The sequence below is a fragment of the Monodelphis domestica genome, chromosome 2, assembly GCF_027887165.1.
Source record: "Monodelphis domestica isolate mMonDom1 chromosome 2, mMonDom1.pri, whole genome shotgun sequence".
NCBI classification, from domain to species: domain Eukaryota; kingdom Metazoa; phylum Chordata; class Mammalia; order Didelphimorphia; family Didelphidae; genus Monodelphis; species Monodelphis domestica.
In genome coordinates, this window is record NC_077228.1 from 499,188,931 (window position 1) to 499,210,491 (window position 21,561).

Consider the following 21,561-nt stretch of genomic DNA (forward strand, 5'->3'; position numbering starts at 1 on the left):
CGATACTAGATAAGAATCAAAATTTCATCTTAAGCTCGGTTTCTTGATGTTACCTTCCTACCCATTTCTCCCTACTTGGGGCATTTTTTTTGTAGCTCACAGCTTGTTTGACTTTTTTTTTTTGGCCTCTGTAACCAGGAAGTATATGATTTTATAAGCCCTAAGACAAACGGTACAAATGATCATGGCATTTAAAAATGTATAATAAAAGAGTCAAGGTCTCAAACAGGAGTGGCAGTTTGAGATTATAAAGAGGAAGGAAAGGTTTTAACAACAGAGACCCCTGCCCCTGGGCTTCAAAGGCTCCAGTGCTTTAAAACATTTGTTGTTGTTCAGTTGTTTTTCAGTCATATCCAATTCTTCGTGAACTCATTTAGGGTTTGCTTGGCAAAGATAATAGAGTGATTTTCCATCTCTTCTCTAGCTCATTTACAAATGAGAAAAAACAAAGGGAAACAGGGTCAAATGGCTTGCCCAGAATTACACAGAATTAAAACTAGATTGGAGAAAATGATAGAAAACACTAGGAAAAATGCTAGTTACTAACTTCAGATGGTGAAGTCCAGGAGATACAGGGATACAGGAGAAAGAAGTCACCTAATTATTTGCATAGTACATTCACACTCATGAGATCATTTGAACTTCATCAATATCCCATGAAAAAGTCAAGACTGGAATCATTATGATCCCCATTTCACAGATGAGAAAAGCAAGTCTCACGGAGATGAAATGATGGTCTACCTATGATCAAACAGTGGATCAGTGGTAGATCTAAGACAAATTCAAGCCTGTTGAATGCTGTCTTCTCATAAAACAGGGTAGTAGAGTAAAACCCTTACCTTCCATCTTATAATCAATGCTGTGTATTAGTTTCAAGACAGAGGAATGGTAAGGGCTAAGCAACAAGGATTAACTGACTTGCCCGAGTCACCCAGATAGGAAGTATCTCTGGCCAGATTTGAACCCAAGACTTCTCATCTCTAGGCCTAGATCTCTATCTACTGAGCTTGGCCCTAAGGGTGACCAGAATGATGAACTGACTGGAAGCCATATACAAGATGTCCCAAAAACTTTAATAGCTCAACATTTCACTAAGAATTGTGGGACATTCTGTGTCCTGCATCTGAACCAGTCTGGGAAGATTGGGTGGGTGGGGCATGTTCTTTTTGTTAGGGCTGCTTTAAAATAATTGAAGGTCTAATATGTGAAAGAGGGATTATATTTATTCTTTGTAGCCCTAAAGGAAAGACATAGAACTGCTGGAAAGAAGTTACAATGAGGCAGATTTTGGCCCAATTTATAAATGACTTTTCTAACCATTAGAACTTTCCAATAAAGGAAGAGACAAATAGTGAGCTTTCCACCACTAGACGAATCCAAGTAAAGATTAGATGACCTTGTCTCAGGGATGCTGCATGGATTATTCTTGTTTAAGGATAGGAAATAGGATGAAATTACTTCAAAGGCTTCTTCTAATGTTGAGGTTCTATGAAGCATGGTGCTGGGGAAAGAGTCATATATGTAAAGTCTTTTGGAAACTATTGGGTTTGAGTCCTAGGCACTGTCACTCTACTTGTGTGACATTAGGCAAGTCATTTAACTTCTTCTGGAAAATGAGAATTGAGCTCCTGGGGTCCTTTCCACGTCTAAGTCAATGATGATTAAGATAATGAAGAGAAAGGGAGAAAGAAGAGGAGAAGGGGGAGGAGGTGAAGGAGAGGAAGAAGAGGAGAAGGGAAGGAAGAGTAGGAGATGGGAGGAGGTGGAAAAGAAGGAAAAGGAGAAGGAGAAGAAGGAGGAAGAGGAGGGGAGGGGAGGGGGAAGAGAAGAAGAAGAAGAAGAAGAAGAAGAAGAAGAAGAAGAAGAAGAAGAAGAAGAAGAAGAAGAAGAAGAAGAAGAAGAAGAAGAAGAAGAAGAAGAAGAAGAAGAAGAAGAAGAAGAAGAAGAAGAAGAAGAAGAAGAAGAAGAAGAAGAAGAAGAAGAAGAAGAAGAAGAAGAAGAAGAAGAAGAAGAAGAAGAAGAAGAAGAAGAAGAAGAAGAAGAAGAAGAAGAAGAAGAAGAAGGAGAAGAAGGAGAAGAAGGAGAAGAAGGAGAAGAAGGAGAAGAAGGAGAAGAAGGAGAAGGAGGAGGAGGAGGAGGAGAATTAGCATTTATATAGGGCTTACTATCTGCCAAGTACTATGCTAAGTCCTTTACAAATATTTTTTTCATTTGATACTGACAACTCTGGTGTTATTATGATCCTCATTTTACAGTAGAGGAAACTGAGGCAAACGGGTATGAAGTGACTTCTCCAGGATCACACAGCTAGAATGTGTCTCAGCCTGGATTTGTCTCAGGTCTTTTGAATCCAAGTCCACCCCTCTATTCATTATGCCACCTAGAAGCATGAAAAGACAGAGGAAAAGGACATGGGAATGAGATTAGAAGGCCCTACTATTGCAATAATAATCATAGGATTTAGAGATCATCTAGTCCCACCTCAGATTATTTTACAGATAATGTGAGACCCATGAAGGTGAAATAATGAATGAACACTGGATTTGGATTCAAAAGACATGGGTTCAAATCTCAACTCCATCACTATTTCTATGATTTCAAGGAACTCCTAGGTGCCAATTTCCTCATCTATAAAATAGAAGATCCTTTCTAAATCTAACAATGATTCCCAAGACCATACAGTTTGCATTAAACAGTGTTACCCTTTTTGAACTTGGGTCTTCTAACTCCCAGTGCCATGTTCTTTCCATTGTAACCCACAGCTTCTTGCTAGCAGGCTTCTCCAGACCTTCACACACTGCTTTTACTGAGATGCCAGTGGTCAGTGGCAGAGTAGGCTGCAGACAGAAAATATCTGGCTTGGGTGGACAGTACCTGGTGTGGGACTTGAAGCTCTGAAGACCAGAGACTGAAACCAATCTCTAATATTTCCGATTTTGTGACTTTCCTTCCTCATCTATGAAAGGAGACTATTAATAGCCGGAGTACCTACATCACTATGGACCCTCTGACAGTTCAGGGGCACAACTGCAGGTGTAGACATCTGGAATCTCAACTGTCCCCTCCCCTATTCTAAGTCAAAGATGTAGGCAGTCTGAGGGAAACACCTCATCCATGTGTTAGAAATGAAGCCCTGAGCCCCAACACAGAAACAAACTTTCCAAGAGCCAAGCTGGCACTCAGATGCCCCTCCTCACTTCTTTGGCTGTAAATCAATTATGCTGTAGGCTATGGTAATTGTCCTCTACCCAAACAATCTAGAGAAAAGGCTCTCCAGAGCCCAGTCTACAAATAAAACAGTAAAGAAGTCTGGACAATATAACTTCCCTCTGGGTGGGGCAAAGCCAACATTTCTTCTGCCCATTGAACTTCCTCCCCACCTCAAACACCTGGTGGAAGCTTCCAGAGCCTGCCTAGCTTCGTGGCTGTGCGTGGCGCATTCGGGGATTGTAAGCCATTTTCTGTCTGGTTCAGCGGACCCACATCATGGAAGAGCAGTACCTAGCAATTTTGACACCTCAGGCAAAGTTTTCATGATGTGAACTGCAGGAAAGGGACCCCCACGCCTATCTGAAGACAAATTCAGGGGTTGAGGGAGAAGGAGGATGGAGAAAAGATAATGTGAGCAACAAGGCTTCTTGAGGGGGATCCTGAACCACTGAAGGCTGTAAATCCATCCCTGAGGTTGGGATCAGTCTAGGGAAGAGCTCCCTGGCATCTGCATTTTACGTTGACTGGTGGCTTCTTGTTTTAGTTATGCCTGCTAAGTGGCAAGCTCAAATGTTTCCCAGTTGGGTATCTGCCAAGGATTTCTCCCTTCAACTTCATCCAGTGGGGAGTGAGAAGAAATGCCATGGTTGGAGGGCAGAGCAGTGGAGCATCCTTCCCCTTTTCTGTCTCTTCTGCCTTCCTCCCCAACCCTGGGGCCTCCCAGACTCCATTTACTAATGGTTGGTATAATTAATGAGTGGCATGATCATTCACTCTGATTGGATGAGCTTGGAGCTACCATCAGCAATAATTCCATGAGATGGAAATGGAGGACCACAAGGACTTCCCATTTTCTCTACTTCGCCACACTCCAGACTCTGGGACACTGCCATCTCCCCTGTCTGTAGCACACACAGGACTTTGCACCTCACCATCTGGCCTGGAGCTGAACTCTCTTAAATGATTGTGTCCTCTATTAGAGGATAAGCTCCAACCTCAATTTTTCTATTTGTGTTCTCAACACAACACACTCTTTAGGACATAGCCAGTGCATAATAAACGTTCATTCATTCTAAATTCCAGAAGGAGGGAGCAGATGGGTGGCTCAGTGGATGGAAAGCCAAGACCAGAGATGGGATGTCCTGGGTTCAAATCTGGCCTCAGACACTTCCTAGCTGTGTGACCCTGGGCAAGACCTCCATTGCCTAGCCCTTACCACTCTTCTGCCTTAGAACCAATATTGGTTCTAAGATGGAAGGTCAAGGTTTTTTTAAAAAATATATTTTAAATAAATTCTAGAAGGAGTCCGCTGCTCCTTAAATTTTAGCACCCCCGGCCCAAAGTCTCCATGGGAACCTTTTCGGGTCATAGCATTACACAATGGTATCTTTTAAAATTTTAATTAATTAAGAAAAATGTTCCATGGTTACAAGATTCATGTTCTTTCCCTCCCCTCCTCCCGCCCCAACAAGCAATTCCACTGGGTTTTACATGTGTCATTGATCAAGACCTATTTCCATATTATTGATATTGGCATCTTTCTAAATAAGATTATTTGAATTAATATACCTGATAATAAAATGATGGGTCAAGAAGGTGAGATGAGGAAGGGGAGGGTGATGGATGGAAGGAGTCTTGGGCTGAGAATCAGAAGACCTGGGCTCTGGTCTTAGTCTTGATACTAACCTGGGTATCATTGGCTCTAGGGTAGTTCTTGATCCACTATTTCATGTTGACCCTCTTAAAATGGGTCCCAAATTACTGAGCTTTTTGAGTTTCTGTGTATCAATGAGTCAGTCAATAAACATTCCTTAATCATTTCCTATGTGCCTGGCACAGTGGGAGAGGAGGAAAGGAACAGTGCTGGGTACTGGGGACACAAAGACAAAAGGGAAACAATGCCTGCCCTCAAGGGACTTGTTTCTATGCTTTTAAAAATTCGTCTCTTCATTAAGGACAGATTGTTATTTCTTGTTGCTTTTGGATCGCCTGCCCCTCGCAGCACTCCTACTTCCAAGCTGCCTGTGGCAGCTGGGAAACTGAGAGGTCCAGTTGGTCAGTATTGTGTGGATCGAAGGGAGGGATAGTTGCCTAGTCATCAGCCTCACTCCCTCTTCCAGAGTAATCAAAGTCCGGGGGGCAAAACAAATGTCAGGGCAGCTGGTGATGGCCCTGGAGGCAAAGGATGACCGTGGCACCTTTGTGGCCATTCCACCAGGGGAAGTCTTCACATGCTTGACACCCCCGAACTCACTGATGGTCTGAGGCTTAGTCCTTCTGCTGGGGGTGTGACTGCTGCCCATGCTACAGCTTCTTGAGAGTTGGGTGATGGGCAGCCATGAAGAGGGCTTAGGAAGCTCTCACACCTGAGTGGTTAGTCCCTGCCCCCCCGCCCCACTCCCCACCCCCCCAATTCACCATGCACCCTTCCAAGGTCACCTAAGTCTACAAGAAAGATCAGGGGCAGAATTCTAACTCAGGTCTTCCAGTTCCAGATCCAGCGTGTCTTTCACCGACTCCCCTAAGCTACTTCTGGCTTGATAGGAGACATTAAGAGTTTTCAGAGCAACAAAATTATTCCTGCATTTGATGAGCAACAAAAGTGCTTCTCCAGGAGGATCGTGGGAAAACATGAATAAACATTGAAGACAAGGAATAAGAATGAATTATAGTCAGTGGTGTGCTAGTAAATGTTTATTAGCTAGATCTCTGTAATAAATGCATACATCAGAGGGCAGCTGAGTGGCACAGTGAATGGAGAACCAGGCCTAGAGATGGGAGGTCCTGAGTTCAAATTTGACCTCTGATACGTCCTAGCTGTGTGACCCTGGGCAAGTCACTTAATTCCTGCTGTCTAGCCCTTACCATTCTTCTGCCTTGGAACCCGTTCTAACATGAAAGGTAAGTGTAAAAAAAAAAGTATATAATTTTCACTTTGATCTGAATCAATATTTTCTCTATAAATCTCTTAACAATATGCAGAAAAAAAACAAGCCCTGATTCGTAGCACTTGATTTCAGAGCCGTAATGCTCACACTGAAAATTTCATCATCTGCTTTCAGATGAGAGCTGACTTCCTCATACCCTTAAGTCTAGGTCTTAACCCCTTGAAGACCTGTGGCTAAATTCCAAGGAGTCTGTAATCTTGGAGGAGAAAATTAAATCTTAATTTTTAATTATCTCTAAGTTTAATTTAGCATTTCTTTTGATCACGAAAAAAAAAAGAGGAAGAGAAAAAGGACAGATGATCTATGCCGGCTTCAATTGAGGTGAAAGCATGATGATTACCCAACATTAGCATTGCTTAAACACTGTTAATATACTCTGAACCTCCATAACTTTCGTATTACAATCCTGATTTCTTTATCTATCACTGGTGAGCTTAGGCAAACCCTTCTCAGATTCCTCTCCATTTCTGTCTTGTTTTTAGAGTTCTAAATCTCTCCAAAGGAGATCCTTTGGCCAAACACTCTTGCTAGAGAGCTAGCTAAATTTGCCGTTCTCCCCCTTAAACTCTGACCTTCTTAGAATCAATACTAAGTATTGGTTCCAAGGTAGAATAGCAGTAAGGACTAGGCAATGGGGTTAAATGACTTGCATAGGGTCAGACAGCAACTTGGCACGCTTTTTCTTTCCTTCTTTTGCTGATGGCTAAGTCTCCAAGGTCTCCCCAAAAAGCAAGGCATCAGAATGGAGTTTCTTCTGTTTTACCTTCAGAAAACTTGGACCTCTCCCATTGTGCCTCAGTGACTTTTCAGCAGTGTCCAAGCAATAAAAAGTGAGAGCCATACTGCTCCTTGTGAAAAACCAGGGAGGGACCAAGAATTGTAAATGAGCTTTATAGTCTATGAGCTCAAAGGCTGAAAAATGGTAAATTGTCAAGATCGAATCTTTAGCAAGAGAATGCTAGAACTTATGTGTGTGTGTGTGTGTGAGCACATGTATGTGTATTTTTTTTCAAATCTTTACCTCCCATCTTGGAATCAATACTGTGCATTGGTTCCAAGGCAGAAGAGTGGTAAGGGCTAGGCAAGGGGGGTTAAGTGACTTGTTCAGGGTTACCCAGCTAGGAAGTGTCTGAGGCCAGATTTGAACCCAGGACCTCCCATCTCTAGGCCTGGCTCTCTATCCACTGAGCCACTCAGTTGCCCCCCATGTGTGTATATTAGGTCATACCTTGTGATTCCCAATGAAAATAACCAACATCCAGGGAGAGAGCTCAATATAGAGAATATAAACAAATATTTTAATTCTACTAGCCTGGTGAGAAAGGAACACCCGAAAGGTGGTGGAATGAATGAAAAAGCGTTTATTTAGTCAATCATTGTACTAAGTTGGGGGTGAGGAAACATGAAATTGAAGGCAATGTTTACCCTCAAAGAACTTACACTCTAATAGGAGTAAACAACACACATGGGGAGTGATGGCCAGTTGGTCTGGTGGCCCTTTGGGTGAAAGGAGCCATAGGAGAATAGATTGCCATACTTCTTCGCAGGGCAGTGGCAGAGTTGGCTTGATTATGGTTAGAGTGGTAAGGAAGATGGTGGGTGGGGGTGAAGGTGTTTTTCTTGCAGAATCACTGGTAAGTTGACAGTTAAGTTGGCATTAAATTTCAGGAGACAGTAAAGTCATTCAGTGTATTTCCAAAGTGAAAAGATCGTTCCCTTTAGAATAGCTTCTACCTATTTTACACACCCAAAGTTCTTTTTATAAAATATATACTCATTTTTTTAAAAGCTATTTAGATTTTAGAGCATGCGAAATATTCTAAGTTGTAGTGAAGCCATTTACTAATTTTTTAGAAAATTGGAACATTTTCATTATGGAAGATTCTTGGAGACTATTACAGAATTACTGCCATTTGTTCTTCATTTTCAAAGAGGGCCAATGATATCATAAGGATGATGTCTTACACTGAGTTGGATTTAAGTAAGGCAGAATTACATAAAGTCCCTGAATCATCAAAGCCCAGGGGCAGGACAAAAGTTTAGACAAACTATTATTACATCGTTGACAGAACTGTGACTTTGTCCCAACATTTTCTAAAGCAATTTGGAATTGTGTTAAAACTGAGTTTAAATGTCCTTTCCATCTAGACATACAATTGCTAGGAATATACTCAAAGTCAATGATGAAAAACTTATACACCAAAATAGTCTTTTCAGTATTTTTTGTGGCAGCAAAAAATTCCAAACCACTTCAACTGAGGAACAACTAAACAAACTATGGTACATAAATGTAATGAAATAATCCTGTGCTGGAGGAATATGAAAAATTCCCACCGATTGGTTTTGCTGAAACTGGGTTTCTTCGATACTATTGATGGTTCCTCGGGAGTGGGGAAGCATATATTCAGAAATGGAAGTGATACTAAGCAAAAGGTAACTATACATTTTCAAAATAAAGATTATTACAGTTATCTGAAGATCCTTTTTAGACATGTCTTGAAGTTTTGAAAATGACTGTTATTTACCTATGGAAGCTGCAGCTAATCTTTGACTTCAGAAATTCATTTCCTGTTGGGTCTGTAATTGCTGTACCCCATTTCATAATGTATGTAAGGATATTCTTGCTATTTAGGATCAGACCAATTAACTTCCAGAGCCATTTCCCCCAGTTGATTTAAAGGAATTGATTTTGATTGCTGGGGAATGCATTTCCACATACCATATTAATGATAAATTGAGGCCCCTTCTAGAACCCTCACTTTTCTAGAATCTAGCTACCATTCACCTGTGGAATTCCAAAGGGAAGCCATACCTCCTAAATTAAAAGTCCTTTTGACTTTTCACCAAGAAATATGCCCGAAGGTCATTCCTCTTGGGCTGGTCCCCTAGAAATAAAAAGCACTAGCAAGGATGCTCCCTTAGGAGGTTACATTTTCTTCCTTCTTACCTATTTTGCTTTTCATTCTTAAACTGATGAAATCTTTGATTTCAAAAATCAGTTTGATGAGAATCTGCGCCAAGACAGAGGACTTGTTTGGGGTTAGAGGAAACGACTCTTTGATGACATTGGATGCGGGACTCCCTTGTGCCACATCCCGACAAGTACCTTAGTTTGGCTGCCATTTTGGCTCCCTTATCCCTGATTGAAGACCAGGGAATCATATTTCCCTTTTACATCAAAATCTAGTCCTTTTTCTCTTTTACAATATGGCAATTTCCTGTAGTCCTGGCTGCCCTTGGGTAAATGCAATGTTGCTGTATTTGTCCTGTAGGTTTGTTAGGACATAAATAATTTTAATAGGATCTTGTTATTGCAAGTTTTTTGATTATGACTTTATTATTATTATTATTGGGTGATCATGGTGTTGCTTGGCACCCTCCTCAGGGGGACTGTATAGTTTTAATTGTATGGTTGTCCTAGAATCCAGTTGGAAAATCTTTTGCAGGAATTTTAGGAGAAGAGACTCACCAGTGCCTCGAATTGGGAAGGCGAATTTTTTTTAAGAGGGTGCCATGGTGATGCCTGCGGAAACCACATGCTGCATCAAGAGATCCAGAATTTATTGAACTGAAGGGGGTTGAACACATTTATTCTGAATTTTGGTTTCTCATCTAGCTAGTCACACTAGTTTATCTTGCTGGCTGAGACCCATGTAGTCCAAATCATGCTTTCTTTCCTGGTTTGTTTTGAAGGGAAAATTAGAGAGGATCATAGAGAGTTGGATCAAGGGGGAAATGAACTAGAGTGCTGCCATTTTGGTTAACACAGAGCTCACTAAAAATTTCCCCATTTCTGGGTAACTAGACCTAATTCAGAACTATTCTTTCTCATTCCCTAAAATAAGATTGATAGTCATTATTTTAGGGAATGAGAAAGAATACTTTTGGCAAAATGCAAGAGAAACTGTATTACTTCCCCAGTTGAGCAAAAATGCAAATATAATTTACTAAAATAAATTAGTAGAAGGGTGATACCACAAGCAAATTAGAAGAGCATTGAAAAATTTACCTGTCAGATCTATGGATAAAGGAAGAATTTATGGCCAAACAAGAGACAAAGCAAATTATTAGAGATAAAATGGAAAGTTGATTACATGAAATTAAAGTTTTTGTACAAATAAAACCAATGTAGAGGGCAACTGGGTAGCTCAGTACATTGAGAGCCAGGCTAAGAGCAGGAGGTCCTGGGTTCAAATGTGACCTCAGATACTTCCTAACTGTTTGACCCTAGGCAAGTCACTTAACTTCTGTCTTGGAACCATGTTGATTCTAAGAAGACAAGGGTTTCAAAAAAAATAACAATTCAGCTAAAATTAGAAGGAAAACTCTAAACTCAGAAAAAATGTATAGCAAATTTTTCTGATAAAGGCCTTATTTCTCAAATATATAGAGAACTGAGCCAAATTTATAAAAATAAGCCATTCCCCATAGTCAAAGGGTATGAATGGGTATTTTCCAAAAGAATCAAAGGTATTAATAGCAACATAAAAAATACTCTGAATCACTATTGGTTAGAGACAAGCAAATTAAAATAACTCTAAGGCATATCTATCAGACTAGCTAACGTGACAGAAAATTAAAAGGACAAATGCTAGAGAGAATGTAAAAAATCAGGACATTAATGTAATATCATTCAAGTTGTAAACTGGCTTAACCATTCTTAAGAATTTGGAACTATTCCCAAAGGGCTATAAAACTCTGCATGTCCTTTGACCTAGCAATACCACTACTCGCTCTGAATCCTAAATAAAGCAAAGAAAAAGGAAAGAGGATCAAACAAAGAATTCTCTCTATATCAATCTACTCTCTCTCTCTGGAAAAGGTTTGTATGAACTTATACAAAATGAGAACCAAGAGACCATTGTACCCTCTAATAGCAATAACCTAATGATGATCAATTATGAAAGACAGATAAACTGACCAATACAGAAATCTAAGCCCTAAGACAATCCCAAAGGACACATGATGAAAAATGCTATCCACCTCCAGAGGGAAGTCATGAACTCTAAGTACAGATTGAAACACAGTCATTTTTCTCGCTTTTTTTTCCCCAACATGACTCTGATATGAAATATGCTTTGCCTGACTTCAAATGCATAATGATTTTGCCTTCTCAATGGGGAGGGGAGGAGCTAGACAAGATGGAATTTGGAATTCAACATTTTTTTTAAAATGAATGTGAAAAACAATAACAAAGTCAGTAGCAAATATACAGTCACACACAGTATGGAATCACAGAATTTGAGAAAGGGAAGAGGCTTCTACCTGTTGTAACAGAGTTCAGTTTAATCCATCTTCCCTAAGAATACTGAGTAATTGTACAAAGTTAGACAGTCTTTCTACATACATACCCAACAGCATTTTGGAAAAACCAGGAGCTACAAAACTCAAGAACAATTTAAGAGAAAATTGTATAAAATAAATCCAAATCCATATGCCTTTAGAGAAATGTTTTAATATTGATGTAAAAATAAAACAAATATAGCCATACAATTCTCACTAAAAACCCCATTTAACATCACTCAGATAGACAAAGGATTAACAAGAGAATGAAAGTAGATTCAGGGACTATTTCCAGTCCAGTGTTTTAAGCTTTCAATGAGAGTTTACGTTATTGTTGTCCTTACAAAATCTGAAGGCCTATCCTATCCACCCTACTCCTTATGTTATACACCAGATAAAAAGTAGGAGGAGGTTATCATTTGCCGTACAAATTGTGTATCATCTCAAATTAATGCTGTCAGACAAGTGGGGCCAAATTCAAGAAGTTGACAAGCCAAACCCCAATCTTGAACCTGAGTGTGCAGTAAAATCATCTGATAAAGCCAACTGGACAAATGTAACACAAAACCTTCCCTGCCCCACTCCAAACATGTTTGTGCCAGACAACAAAGCCAATCACTGCCTAAAGCCAACAATTGACAGCCAAGGGACTGGCTAGTTTCCCTTCTGAAGGGGTAAGAGGTTGCTGGGATCGGCAGTCAGAGGCCTGGATAGTGGTAGGTGCCTATAACCCCACAATTATCACAAATAAACCAATAAACGGACAAAAAGCCAGGGAGCCAAGCATGCGAGCTCCTCCTCTCTAGTAGTGGTTCACTGAGGAAGCACCTCAGTGATCCCTGTTCTTTTCAGAGCTCAAAGGTCCAGTGAGACTTCACTTGAAAGCCCTGATTGATGCATTAAGGCACACAAAGAAAGCAGGGCCATCGTGACAACTGAGTTATTAAGTGCAAATTGTATAGTGCCATGTTTAGGTACAAGGTCCTCGACTCGGTCTAACAGAGGATAAACTATGTTTGGAACGTAATTTAAAAGAATACCTTTATTTAGCTTTCTACTTGGGTTTCTTTCAAAAGTGCAAAGTACTATATTATACATGTTACCAAAGCAAAGATATAATCAAACTCTAGGAAAAACATTAGTGGGCACAGTGCTGCTGGCAGAGGAAATTTTTACATATCTTATAGTGACAATCAAGAAGAAACTATTTTAAGCTTGTGAAATTTCTGGCTTAAAAGGGGCTCATTAAAAGGGGTGGGGTGGGGCAGTGGGCTGTATATAAAAGGAGCTTCACTTAAAAAGTCATAAAGTAACCAGTTAGTTAAGCCAGGAGTCATAGCAAAGACCTAAAAGCCCTGGCAAGGTCCCAGGGAGGGGCAGGGCACTGCCCACTGGGGCCCTTGATGGCTCTCCTAGCCCAGCTCCCAGGGCTGGTCCTGCTCTGGGCACACTCAACCTTCTGCACCTCCCACTCTAGGCCTTTCCCTCCAGATGGCTCCTGTTAGAGGTTCCCTACAATGCAGACGCATGGATCAAATGATGGCCACTCCAGAGCACTTTGCAATAGGAGGACTACTGAAAAAGTTACTATCATATTCCCCAAGGAAGCCAGGGTTTTAAATTCTTTTTTGCTCCCAATGTCACATTAAGCACACTGCCAAAGAAGGCCCCTATCTCTAAGACAGCTTTCTTTGCTTCTAAATTCCCTCTTGGCATGCTTCCCGTCTCTTCATTGATCTATCAGTATTTGGTCTGCCTTATAGCAAAGGGACACATGATTCAGATGCATTCGTATATATGGTCAGGATGCCTTCCAAATAAACAATTATGGCCTTCTTAGCGGTATCACCTGAGGATTCCTGAATCCCTCTGATGTGCTCTAGGGCCTCTAGGAGCATTTTGTCTCGTTCCTGGGGGCTGGGGGCTGAGCCTGTGTCATCTCCCTCCACTCCCGACTTTAAATACTGTAAGATGTAGAGCCTGACCATATCACCACTATGCTCCACGGTTTCTTGAATGCACATTAGATCTGAACTGCTGGCTACACTTAACAAGTGAATCAAGGCCTGGCAGATTTGTGTTCTTAGGCTAGCACAATATTTGAATTCCAGAAAGTCTGTAGTGTCCTCGCTCTTCTGCAGGGCAGTGACCAGTGCATTCCAGATCTGAGCATACTGTTCCACAGACCCATACTGCTCCCTCTTGTCTGGAATGGAAAGAGCAGTTGCAGATTTGATTCGCACTTTGAAATTCTTGCAGGATTTCACAACCGACGTGAGAGCACTGTAGGCTTGTGCCGTCCAAGGAGCTGTTCCTAGAAATAGTCAAGAAAACAAACAGGTAGTTTGGGAAAAGATGGGGAAGCCACACATTGCTCCCCAGACAAAGTTAGCAACACAGAGGTTTTCTATTACAGAGTAAACAGGAAGAATCAGTTTCTCAATGAAGGGAAACCCAAGTGTGCTTTTTTGGATCTTCATAAGGAAAACAACCTGGTAAGTATTATTACAAACAATAATACAGAGAGATGCCATCCAGTGTATTTCTTCTTTCCACACAGAATCTCCTTTATTCCTTTTTTACCAAAAAGGCTAGTAGCAAGACTTTATTTGGAGTTCAGAGTTGTGCGTGCCTTTCACCAGATAAAAGAGAAAGTGAAAACAAAAAGAAATTTTTACTCACCCAGGGGCAGAGCAGAATTTTTAAATACATTTCCTAGAGCATAGCATGCATTCCATCGGACTTTCATGGTGGCCTCACTAAGAACAGTAGAGATAAGGGCCTGAATGGCTTCCTCAATGGTTTCTGTAAATCGGGGTTTTACTATATGATATGGCTGCAGGAAATGGAGCAAATTTCCAAGGGCCCGAACAGCATTACTTTTTACCTGGATTGAAAAAAAAAAAGATTAAAAGAATTGTGTCTGACAGACAACCTTGAATGTTTTTTATTTTAAATAATTTCCCAATATGATTGGGGATGTAGACTCTAAACGACCACTTTAGTACAATTATCAATAGTATGGAGATAGGTCTTGATCAATGACGCATGTAAAACCAGTGGAATTGTGCATCAGCTATGGCTGGGAGAGGAGGGGAGGGAAAGAACTTGAATCATGTAGCCATGGAAAAATATCCTTAATTAATTAAATAAAATCTTTCAACTCAAAATAAATGAATGTGAATAAGCACGTTATAAAGAGACACTCCATAGTTTCTAACATAAATACTATTATTTCCTCTATTCCTAGCACAGCTACATACTTTACAGTAGTAGACTTGTGTTCAGCTTTCTTTTCCATACCTATACATGAGAACTCCAGGCATATTTTTGCTTTTACCTGGAAGAGCTCACAATATACATGGAGTCGGCTGCCACAGGGTTATGTGGAAAGTCCGAGTTTATTTGAGCAAATTTTGATCAAAGACACAGACAATATAACATTTAAAAATAGTAAATTAATCAAATATGTAAATGATCTACTCTTGGCTTCAACAGACGCAGAAACATGTCAAGAAGATAGCAAACACCTTCTTTTGGAATTGCACAAAAGAGGACATAAAATCTCGAAGGATAAAGTTCATTGGTGTCTCCCAAAAGTAGAATATTTGAGATTCATCTTGACTGCGAGTGCTCGTTATATTTCTCCAAAACGAATTGAGAATATTCAAAATTTAAGCGCTCCTACTACTAAGAAACAGTTGAGAGCAATTTTAGGAGCAACAGGGTTTTGCAGACAATGGATTCCTTGCTATGGGGAAATTACTAAACCCCTTATAGCATTAACAAAGGATTCGGTTCCTGAACCCCTCAAATTAGAGCCTGAACACTTGTCAGCTCTATCAGATCTAAAAAAAGGCTATCATGGCTGCCCCTGCTCTAGGCATCCCAGATTACAACAAGCCATTTACTTTGTATGTGCATGAGCGAAGAGGAGTAGCTTCTGGCGTGTTAACTCACACTTTGGGACCTTCTCAGCACCCAACTGCTTATTATTCTGCTCAAGTGGACCCAGTAGCAGCAGAAGCACCACCATGTCTTAGAGGAGTAGCTGCTACAGCCTTACTAGTAACAAAAACTGTTGATTTAGTATTAGGATGTCCATTAACAATAATGTGCCACATGACGTAGAAGCATTGTTGATAAAACATAGAACACAGGCATTCTCAGATCAGAGAATTACAAGATATGAAATAACCTTATTAAATAGTGAAAACATTACTTTAAAACGTTGTACTACTCTTAACCCTGCCACCTTGCTTCCAGATTTACCAACTTCAGAAGAACCATTACACAATTGTGAAACATTAGTGTCCATGGCAGAAAAGCCTCGAGATAATCTCTTGGACACTCCCTTAGACAATGCAGATCTGATTTTATTTACCGATGGTTCCTCTTTTATGAGGGATGGCATATGTTACACTGGAGCTGCCGTAGTCTCAGAATTTGCCACTGAATGGTCAGCTTCACTACCTTCTAACATTAGCGCTCAAGGAGCAGAACTCATAGCTCTGAAGCAAGCTTGTATAATTGCCAAGGATAAAAAGGAAACAATTTATACGGATTCTAGATATGCTTTTGGCATTTGTCACTCAGTTGGAATGTTATGGCTCCAGAGAGGATTTTTAACCTCAGCTGGAAAATCTATAGCTAATGCAGAAATTATTAATGAAGTTCTTTCTGCTCTCCAGCTTCCTGAAGCCCTAGCTGTAGTTCATTGTTCTGCCCATACAGGTGGTACTGACCCTGTCTCTAGAGGAAATGATCGAGCAGATGCCGCTGCAAAGCTAGCAGCCATAAAAGGACCGGAATTAATTTTAACATTAACAACCACTAATGATTTAAATCTACCACTTTCCTATAATGAAAAGGAAGTGGAAAAATGGAAACAAAAATTCAAAGCAAAACAGATTAATGGAGTATGGGTGTCATCTGAAGGAAAACCCCTGCTCCTTAGAAGTTTCTATAACCAAATTTGCCAATCTATTCATAAAAATGGCCATTTTGGCACCCAGGGCATCATGGACTCTGTCAAGAGAGTATGGATAGCCCCTGGTATAACTACTATAGCCTCTAAAGTATGTTCAGCCTGCTCTACCTGCCAGGCATATAACCAACATGCATTTCGTGGAAAAGCCTTTGGTGGACTTCCTCTGGTTTACACACCTTTTGAACATCTACAGATAGATTTCATAACGATGCCAAAGGCTGGACAATATAAATTTTGTCTAGTAATTGTAGATCAACTAACCAGATGGCCGGAAGCATTTCCTACAGCCCGAGCCACAGCAGCTTTTGTTGCTAAGTTACTTTTAAAGGAAATTATTCCTCGCTTTGGCCTGCCAGCACGTATTGATTCCGATAGGGGAAGTCATTTTACTGATTCTGTTCTAAATCAGATATATTCTTGCTTGGGGATAACTCCCAAATTTCATGTTCCGTATCATCCCCAGAGCTCAGGACAAGTTGAGAGGATGAATAAAGAACTTAAAACTATGATTGGCAAATTATGCACTGAGACCCATTTAAAATGGCCTGAAATTCTCCCTCTGGCCCTATTTTATCTTAGAAGCAGGCCTAGAGGAGACTTACATATTTCACCATTTGAGATGCTTTTTGGACATCCACCTATACAGGCTAAGCCTTTCTCCCCGGTATATACCTCACTATTAGGGGGAGATACTACTATTGCTTCCTATATACAGGAGTTACAGCACAAACTACGTGAACTTCATGAATCCGGAGCGGCAGTACAGGCTGGACCACTAGACTTTTCTCTGCATGACCTGAACCCAGGAGATAAAGTATATATTAAGAATTTCAAGCGAACTGGAGCAACTCAACCTTCATGGGAAGGACCATTCCAAATATTGTTAACTACTCCAACATCTATAAAGATTGGAGAAAAGGACTCTTGGATTCATTGCTCACATGTGAAAAAAAGGATCTTCTGCTGAGACTGATTGACTGTATCTTATCATATGCATTGAAGATAATAATCCATTGACAAGTGGATGCTGTTTTTTGAGAACACATTGAATTACTGATTTTTTCCTTATTTCCTTATTGCTTTTCTTTTATTTTGATTAGAATATTTGATTTTTTCTCATTTCTTGTACTAAAGGTACACATAATTAATACTATTTTTCTGCAGTAATAGAAGTTTAATATATATATATATTCTTGCTATAATGTCAATGCACAAACTTTAAACTATGGGAACCTGCCATTTATTGATAAAATATTATAGGATTGTGATTAATGTTTATGTATCTGATTCCAGAAAAAGGGATAAAAAAACAAGGAGCACAGACTTAACCTGAATAGTGCCAAAAAGAGCAAAGAAATACTAATGTGAGACTCGAGGTTGCGACGCTTGACATACATTAAGTCGTAGGACTTCCTTGTATCTATACTCTTTGTGAAATACTCATACAAGTACAAAGTTTGACTATCATGCTGGTTCCCTATATCCCTGAGAATGTCAAAAGTCAGACGAGAGAATGACGCTTCCCTATCAAAACAGAATTCTAGAATTTTCCTTCCTATATTATGGCAACTTCCTGTAGTCTTGGGTACAAATGTCTAAATGAAATATTACAGCATTCTGCCCTACAGACTTGTGAGATAGAAATTACTTTAAATTTAAATTTATTTTTAATTTAAATTTAAATTAAAGAAATTACTTTAAATTTAAATACAAGGACCTATTTTGAATTTTTCCCTTATGTTTTTTATTGTTTTTTCTCTTCTTTTGATAATTGACTCATACAACCCCATAACTCAACATTGCATTCTGAGTTGAACTGGATGTTTTTTAACACCTACTTCAGAGAGGATTGTATTTTAATTTAAAATCTAAGAATTTTGATTTTTTGTTTGAGATTGTATTGTTATAAATATCCAAGACTTTGAATTTTGTTCGAGAAAATATCTTCAAGAAAGAAGCTTGAAACTCCTATATCCAGAGAATGAATTGTTGCAGAAAGATGCCAGAAAATCCACACTTCATCAAGAAGATAAAGAATGAACTTTGGATATGATTGATTGAACTGAACTTTGATTGAACATTTATTGTAAATGTACACATTTATGCCAAAGGGGATTGCCCCTAATTTGGCTTTCTGTCAATGCGCCTAGCAAAACATTGGTTTTGCTTTCTTTTCTTTTCTATTTCCTCCCTCACTATTCTAATTTCTCTTAGAAAATTGAATATTGTGTATATCCATAGTTAGAAGTGCATTTAGGATTACAAAATGATTATGTTAAATGATCAATGAGGAGACTAGTCTCCCAATGATCATCAGGGGGGATTGTGAATCTTGAAATTTCTCAGACTTGTGAATGTTAAAAATTTCCACATTGGGGAATTCTCCATTGGAACAATTCCCTACTGGGAACATTCCCCATTTTGACAGTGAGAACTCTACTTGGATCAGAAATGGGAGGACCTCTGCTCCACACGTATTTGGAACTGCTTTGAGGGAGAGAACTCCTTGCTAAACAATGAAAGTACTTTAACCCATACTTATAATGAGGCAAAAAGTTCTTTAAGCCATGCCTATTTTTAGAATTAATACAATGGGGTGCTAAGTACCTATTAAAGGTCAGGCAACTTGTAAACTTGACAGGAGCAAAGAGGTAAAAACTTATTCAGAAGTTTTTTCTGATTCAAACTTACTAAAGGGATTAGTCAACCCAGCAGTGTTTTTAGAATGGGTTGTCCTTTGGAAAACGTCTACTGTGATTGGTAGATGGAAGAACTTAGGGGAGGTGACATAGGAGAAAACCCCCTATATAAGAAAAAGCAGAATCTCTTGAAAGAAAGGATCCTTTTGGACAATCCTTTTGAAGAATCTCTTGAGAGAGGTCTGGAGAAGGGAAGCTCTTAGAGGACAATCTCTAAGGACGTCTCGCTGGAGCTCCTCTGAGGGGACTCTGTCCCTCTGGAGGCTCTTGAGAGAGGCCCTTTGAAACAGTCTCTGGCTGGAAGGCTCTTTGAGGAGGACTCTGGCTGGAACTCTCTCTGAGGAGACTCTCACTAGAATCCTTGCTTAGACAGACCTTGTGGTGAGTGATAAAAGACTGACAGACTGATCTCTCTCTCTTAAGACTCAGGTCTAGGCCATGTTGGCTTAAGGCCCTTCATACTTATTTCCTTTTTCTCTCTTTCTCTCTTTTCTTTAATTCCTCATTGTATTATTAATTAAATTCTCTATAAAACCCAGTTGACTTGGGTATATTCACAATTGGGAATCTTTCCATGGCGACCACCTTATATTTGATTTAAAACCAAGACACTGTAGTGAAAACATATTTTCTGCGGTCACAAATTTACTCACCCACTCTTATATCTATCACAATTTATATCTTCCACTATTTTACTCACTACAGTTTACAACTTCAACCATTTTAACTCTTACAGTTTAAGGCATTAACTCTTTTAACTGCCACAGTTTATGGCAGACAACTCTTTTAAATGCTACAGAATGAATAAACAAATGACTTACTTCCCAAGTTCTGAAGTCTAATGGAACAGGACAAGAAAGCTAGGGGGAGGAATTTAAGCATTGCAAGGGTCTAGAATTTTTTAAGGTCCCAATCATTGTACTGAACCAAAAAAAAAAGGTGTTGCTTGAACATTACTAAAAAGTTCACCTGTGTCATTTCAAGGAACCATGAAATGTTAAGAGCCAAAAAGGACCTTAGAAGTCATAAGAAAATTGGGGCACAGAAGAGAATTGTTTGCCCCAGGTTATCTAGCAATCTGGTGAGACACCTGGGCTTAGACCTGATGAGCAATGTAGGATTCTTTGCTTGAAGGTAGCTAACTGCCCCAGGTCTCCTGGACTCTGTTCTGAGCTCTTTCCATGACACCAACTCTCTTGGTTCAAAGAAAAGAATGAGTGGGGCAGCTATGTGGCTCTGTGGGTTGAGCCAGGCCTAGAAACAAAAGGTCCTGGGTTTAAATCTGGCCTCATATACTTCCTAGTTGTGTGACCCTGGGCAAGCTGCTTAACCCCCATTGCCTAGCCCTCTTTGGAATCAATACTTAGTATTAATGAAGGCAAGGGTTTCAAACAAAGAAAAGAGAAGAATGAGCTAAGGCATGATGACAGCCCCAATCTTCTCCTCCCAGTGGCATTTAAAAGTGCTCAAGCCTCTAATCAAAATCAGCTAATGTCAAAAAGCAACAAGGAAAGATTCTACTACCTTGTCTTTATCCCTGGAAGCTTCGGTTGCTGATCGTAACATTTTCAATAGCAACAGACCAGAAAATTCTTCCTGGAAACTTTGGCCCAACATTTCCCTGTTCAAACCAAAGCAGATACAATGTTCAAAAGGTGAAATCCATTTTAGCAGACACCTATAATGTTACACTCTCCTTCACTTAATATAGCTATAAAAATCCCCGGAAGATACGCAATGGGCTGTTCTTTTAATAATGCAAACTGCATGGAGCCAAGTGAAAAGATTTGTATCCAACCTTTGAGACTGTGATTCCTCATCCCTCACCAGAGTTCAGTCTTGGACCTCAGTCTGGCAAAAGGGGCTACTTACATGTTAACAATCAAAGTGTCTGTCAGGTTGCCCAAGGACCAGGCTGCTTTGGCACGGACATTGGGAGACTTGTCATGCAGAGACATCAAGATTGCATTTGCTGTGTCTGCAACAAACATGACATCCTACAGAAGAAGAACAATAAAGTGACTTGGGGAAAGCCAGGGAACATCTATGAAGTTCTCAAAGTATTTAATTTTTGGTCACAAATCACAAACGTGAATGCAAACATTCATAGGAAGTTTGTGTTTGGGAATTTATTCATGTATTAAGCTGCACTAATCACTCAAAAAAAAATCCCACAGTCCAATTAAGAAGAAGCTTTCCCTTGGTGTTCCTATTATTCACTGCATGCTTTCTTGATGGCTCCCAAGGCCCCGGTCATCTCTTTTAAAGTTTTTTTGTTCTAAACTCTTACCCTCTATCTTAAAATCAATATTGTGTATTAGTTCCAAGGCAAAAATGGTAGGAAGTGGCTGAGGCCAAATTTGAACCCAGGACCTCCTGTCTCTGGTCTAGTCGTCCCAGTCACCTCTTAATAAAAACATCCTGTAGTCTC

General features: G+C 39.9%; 1 protein-coding gene across 1 annotated transcript in view; it reads right to left on the bottom strand.

Moving 5' to 3' along the window:
• Positions 1 to 11,593: 11,593 nt before the first annotated feature.
• The window catches only part of HEATR6 (HEAT repeat containing 6), a 35,166-nt gene continuing 25,198 nt past the window's right edge, over positions 11,594 to 21,561 (bottom strand). The window contains exons 17-20 of the mRNA XM_056819438.1: positions 21,003 to 21,127; positions 20,655 to 20,751; positions 14,124 to 14,328; positions 11,594 to 13,755 (exon numbers count right to left, since the gene is read on the bottom strand). Of these exons, the coding sequence (XP_056675416.1) occupies positions 13,199 to 13,755; positions 14,124 to 14,328; positions 20,655 to 20,751; positions 21,003 to 21,127 (984 nt within the window). The 3' untranslated portion in view covers positions 11,594 to 13,198. The remainder of the gene's footprint in view (positions 13,756 to 14,123; positions 14,329 to 20,654; positions 20,752 to 21,002; positions 21,128 to 21,561) is intronic.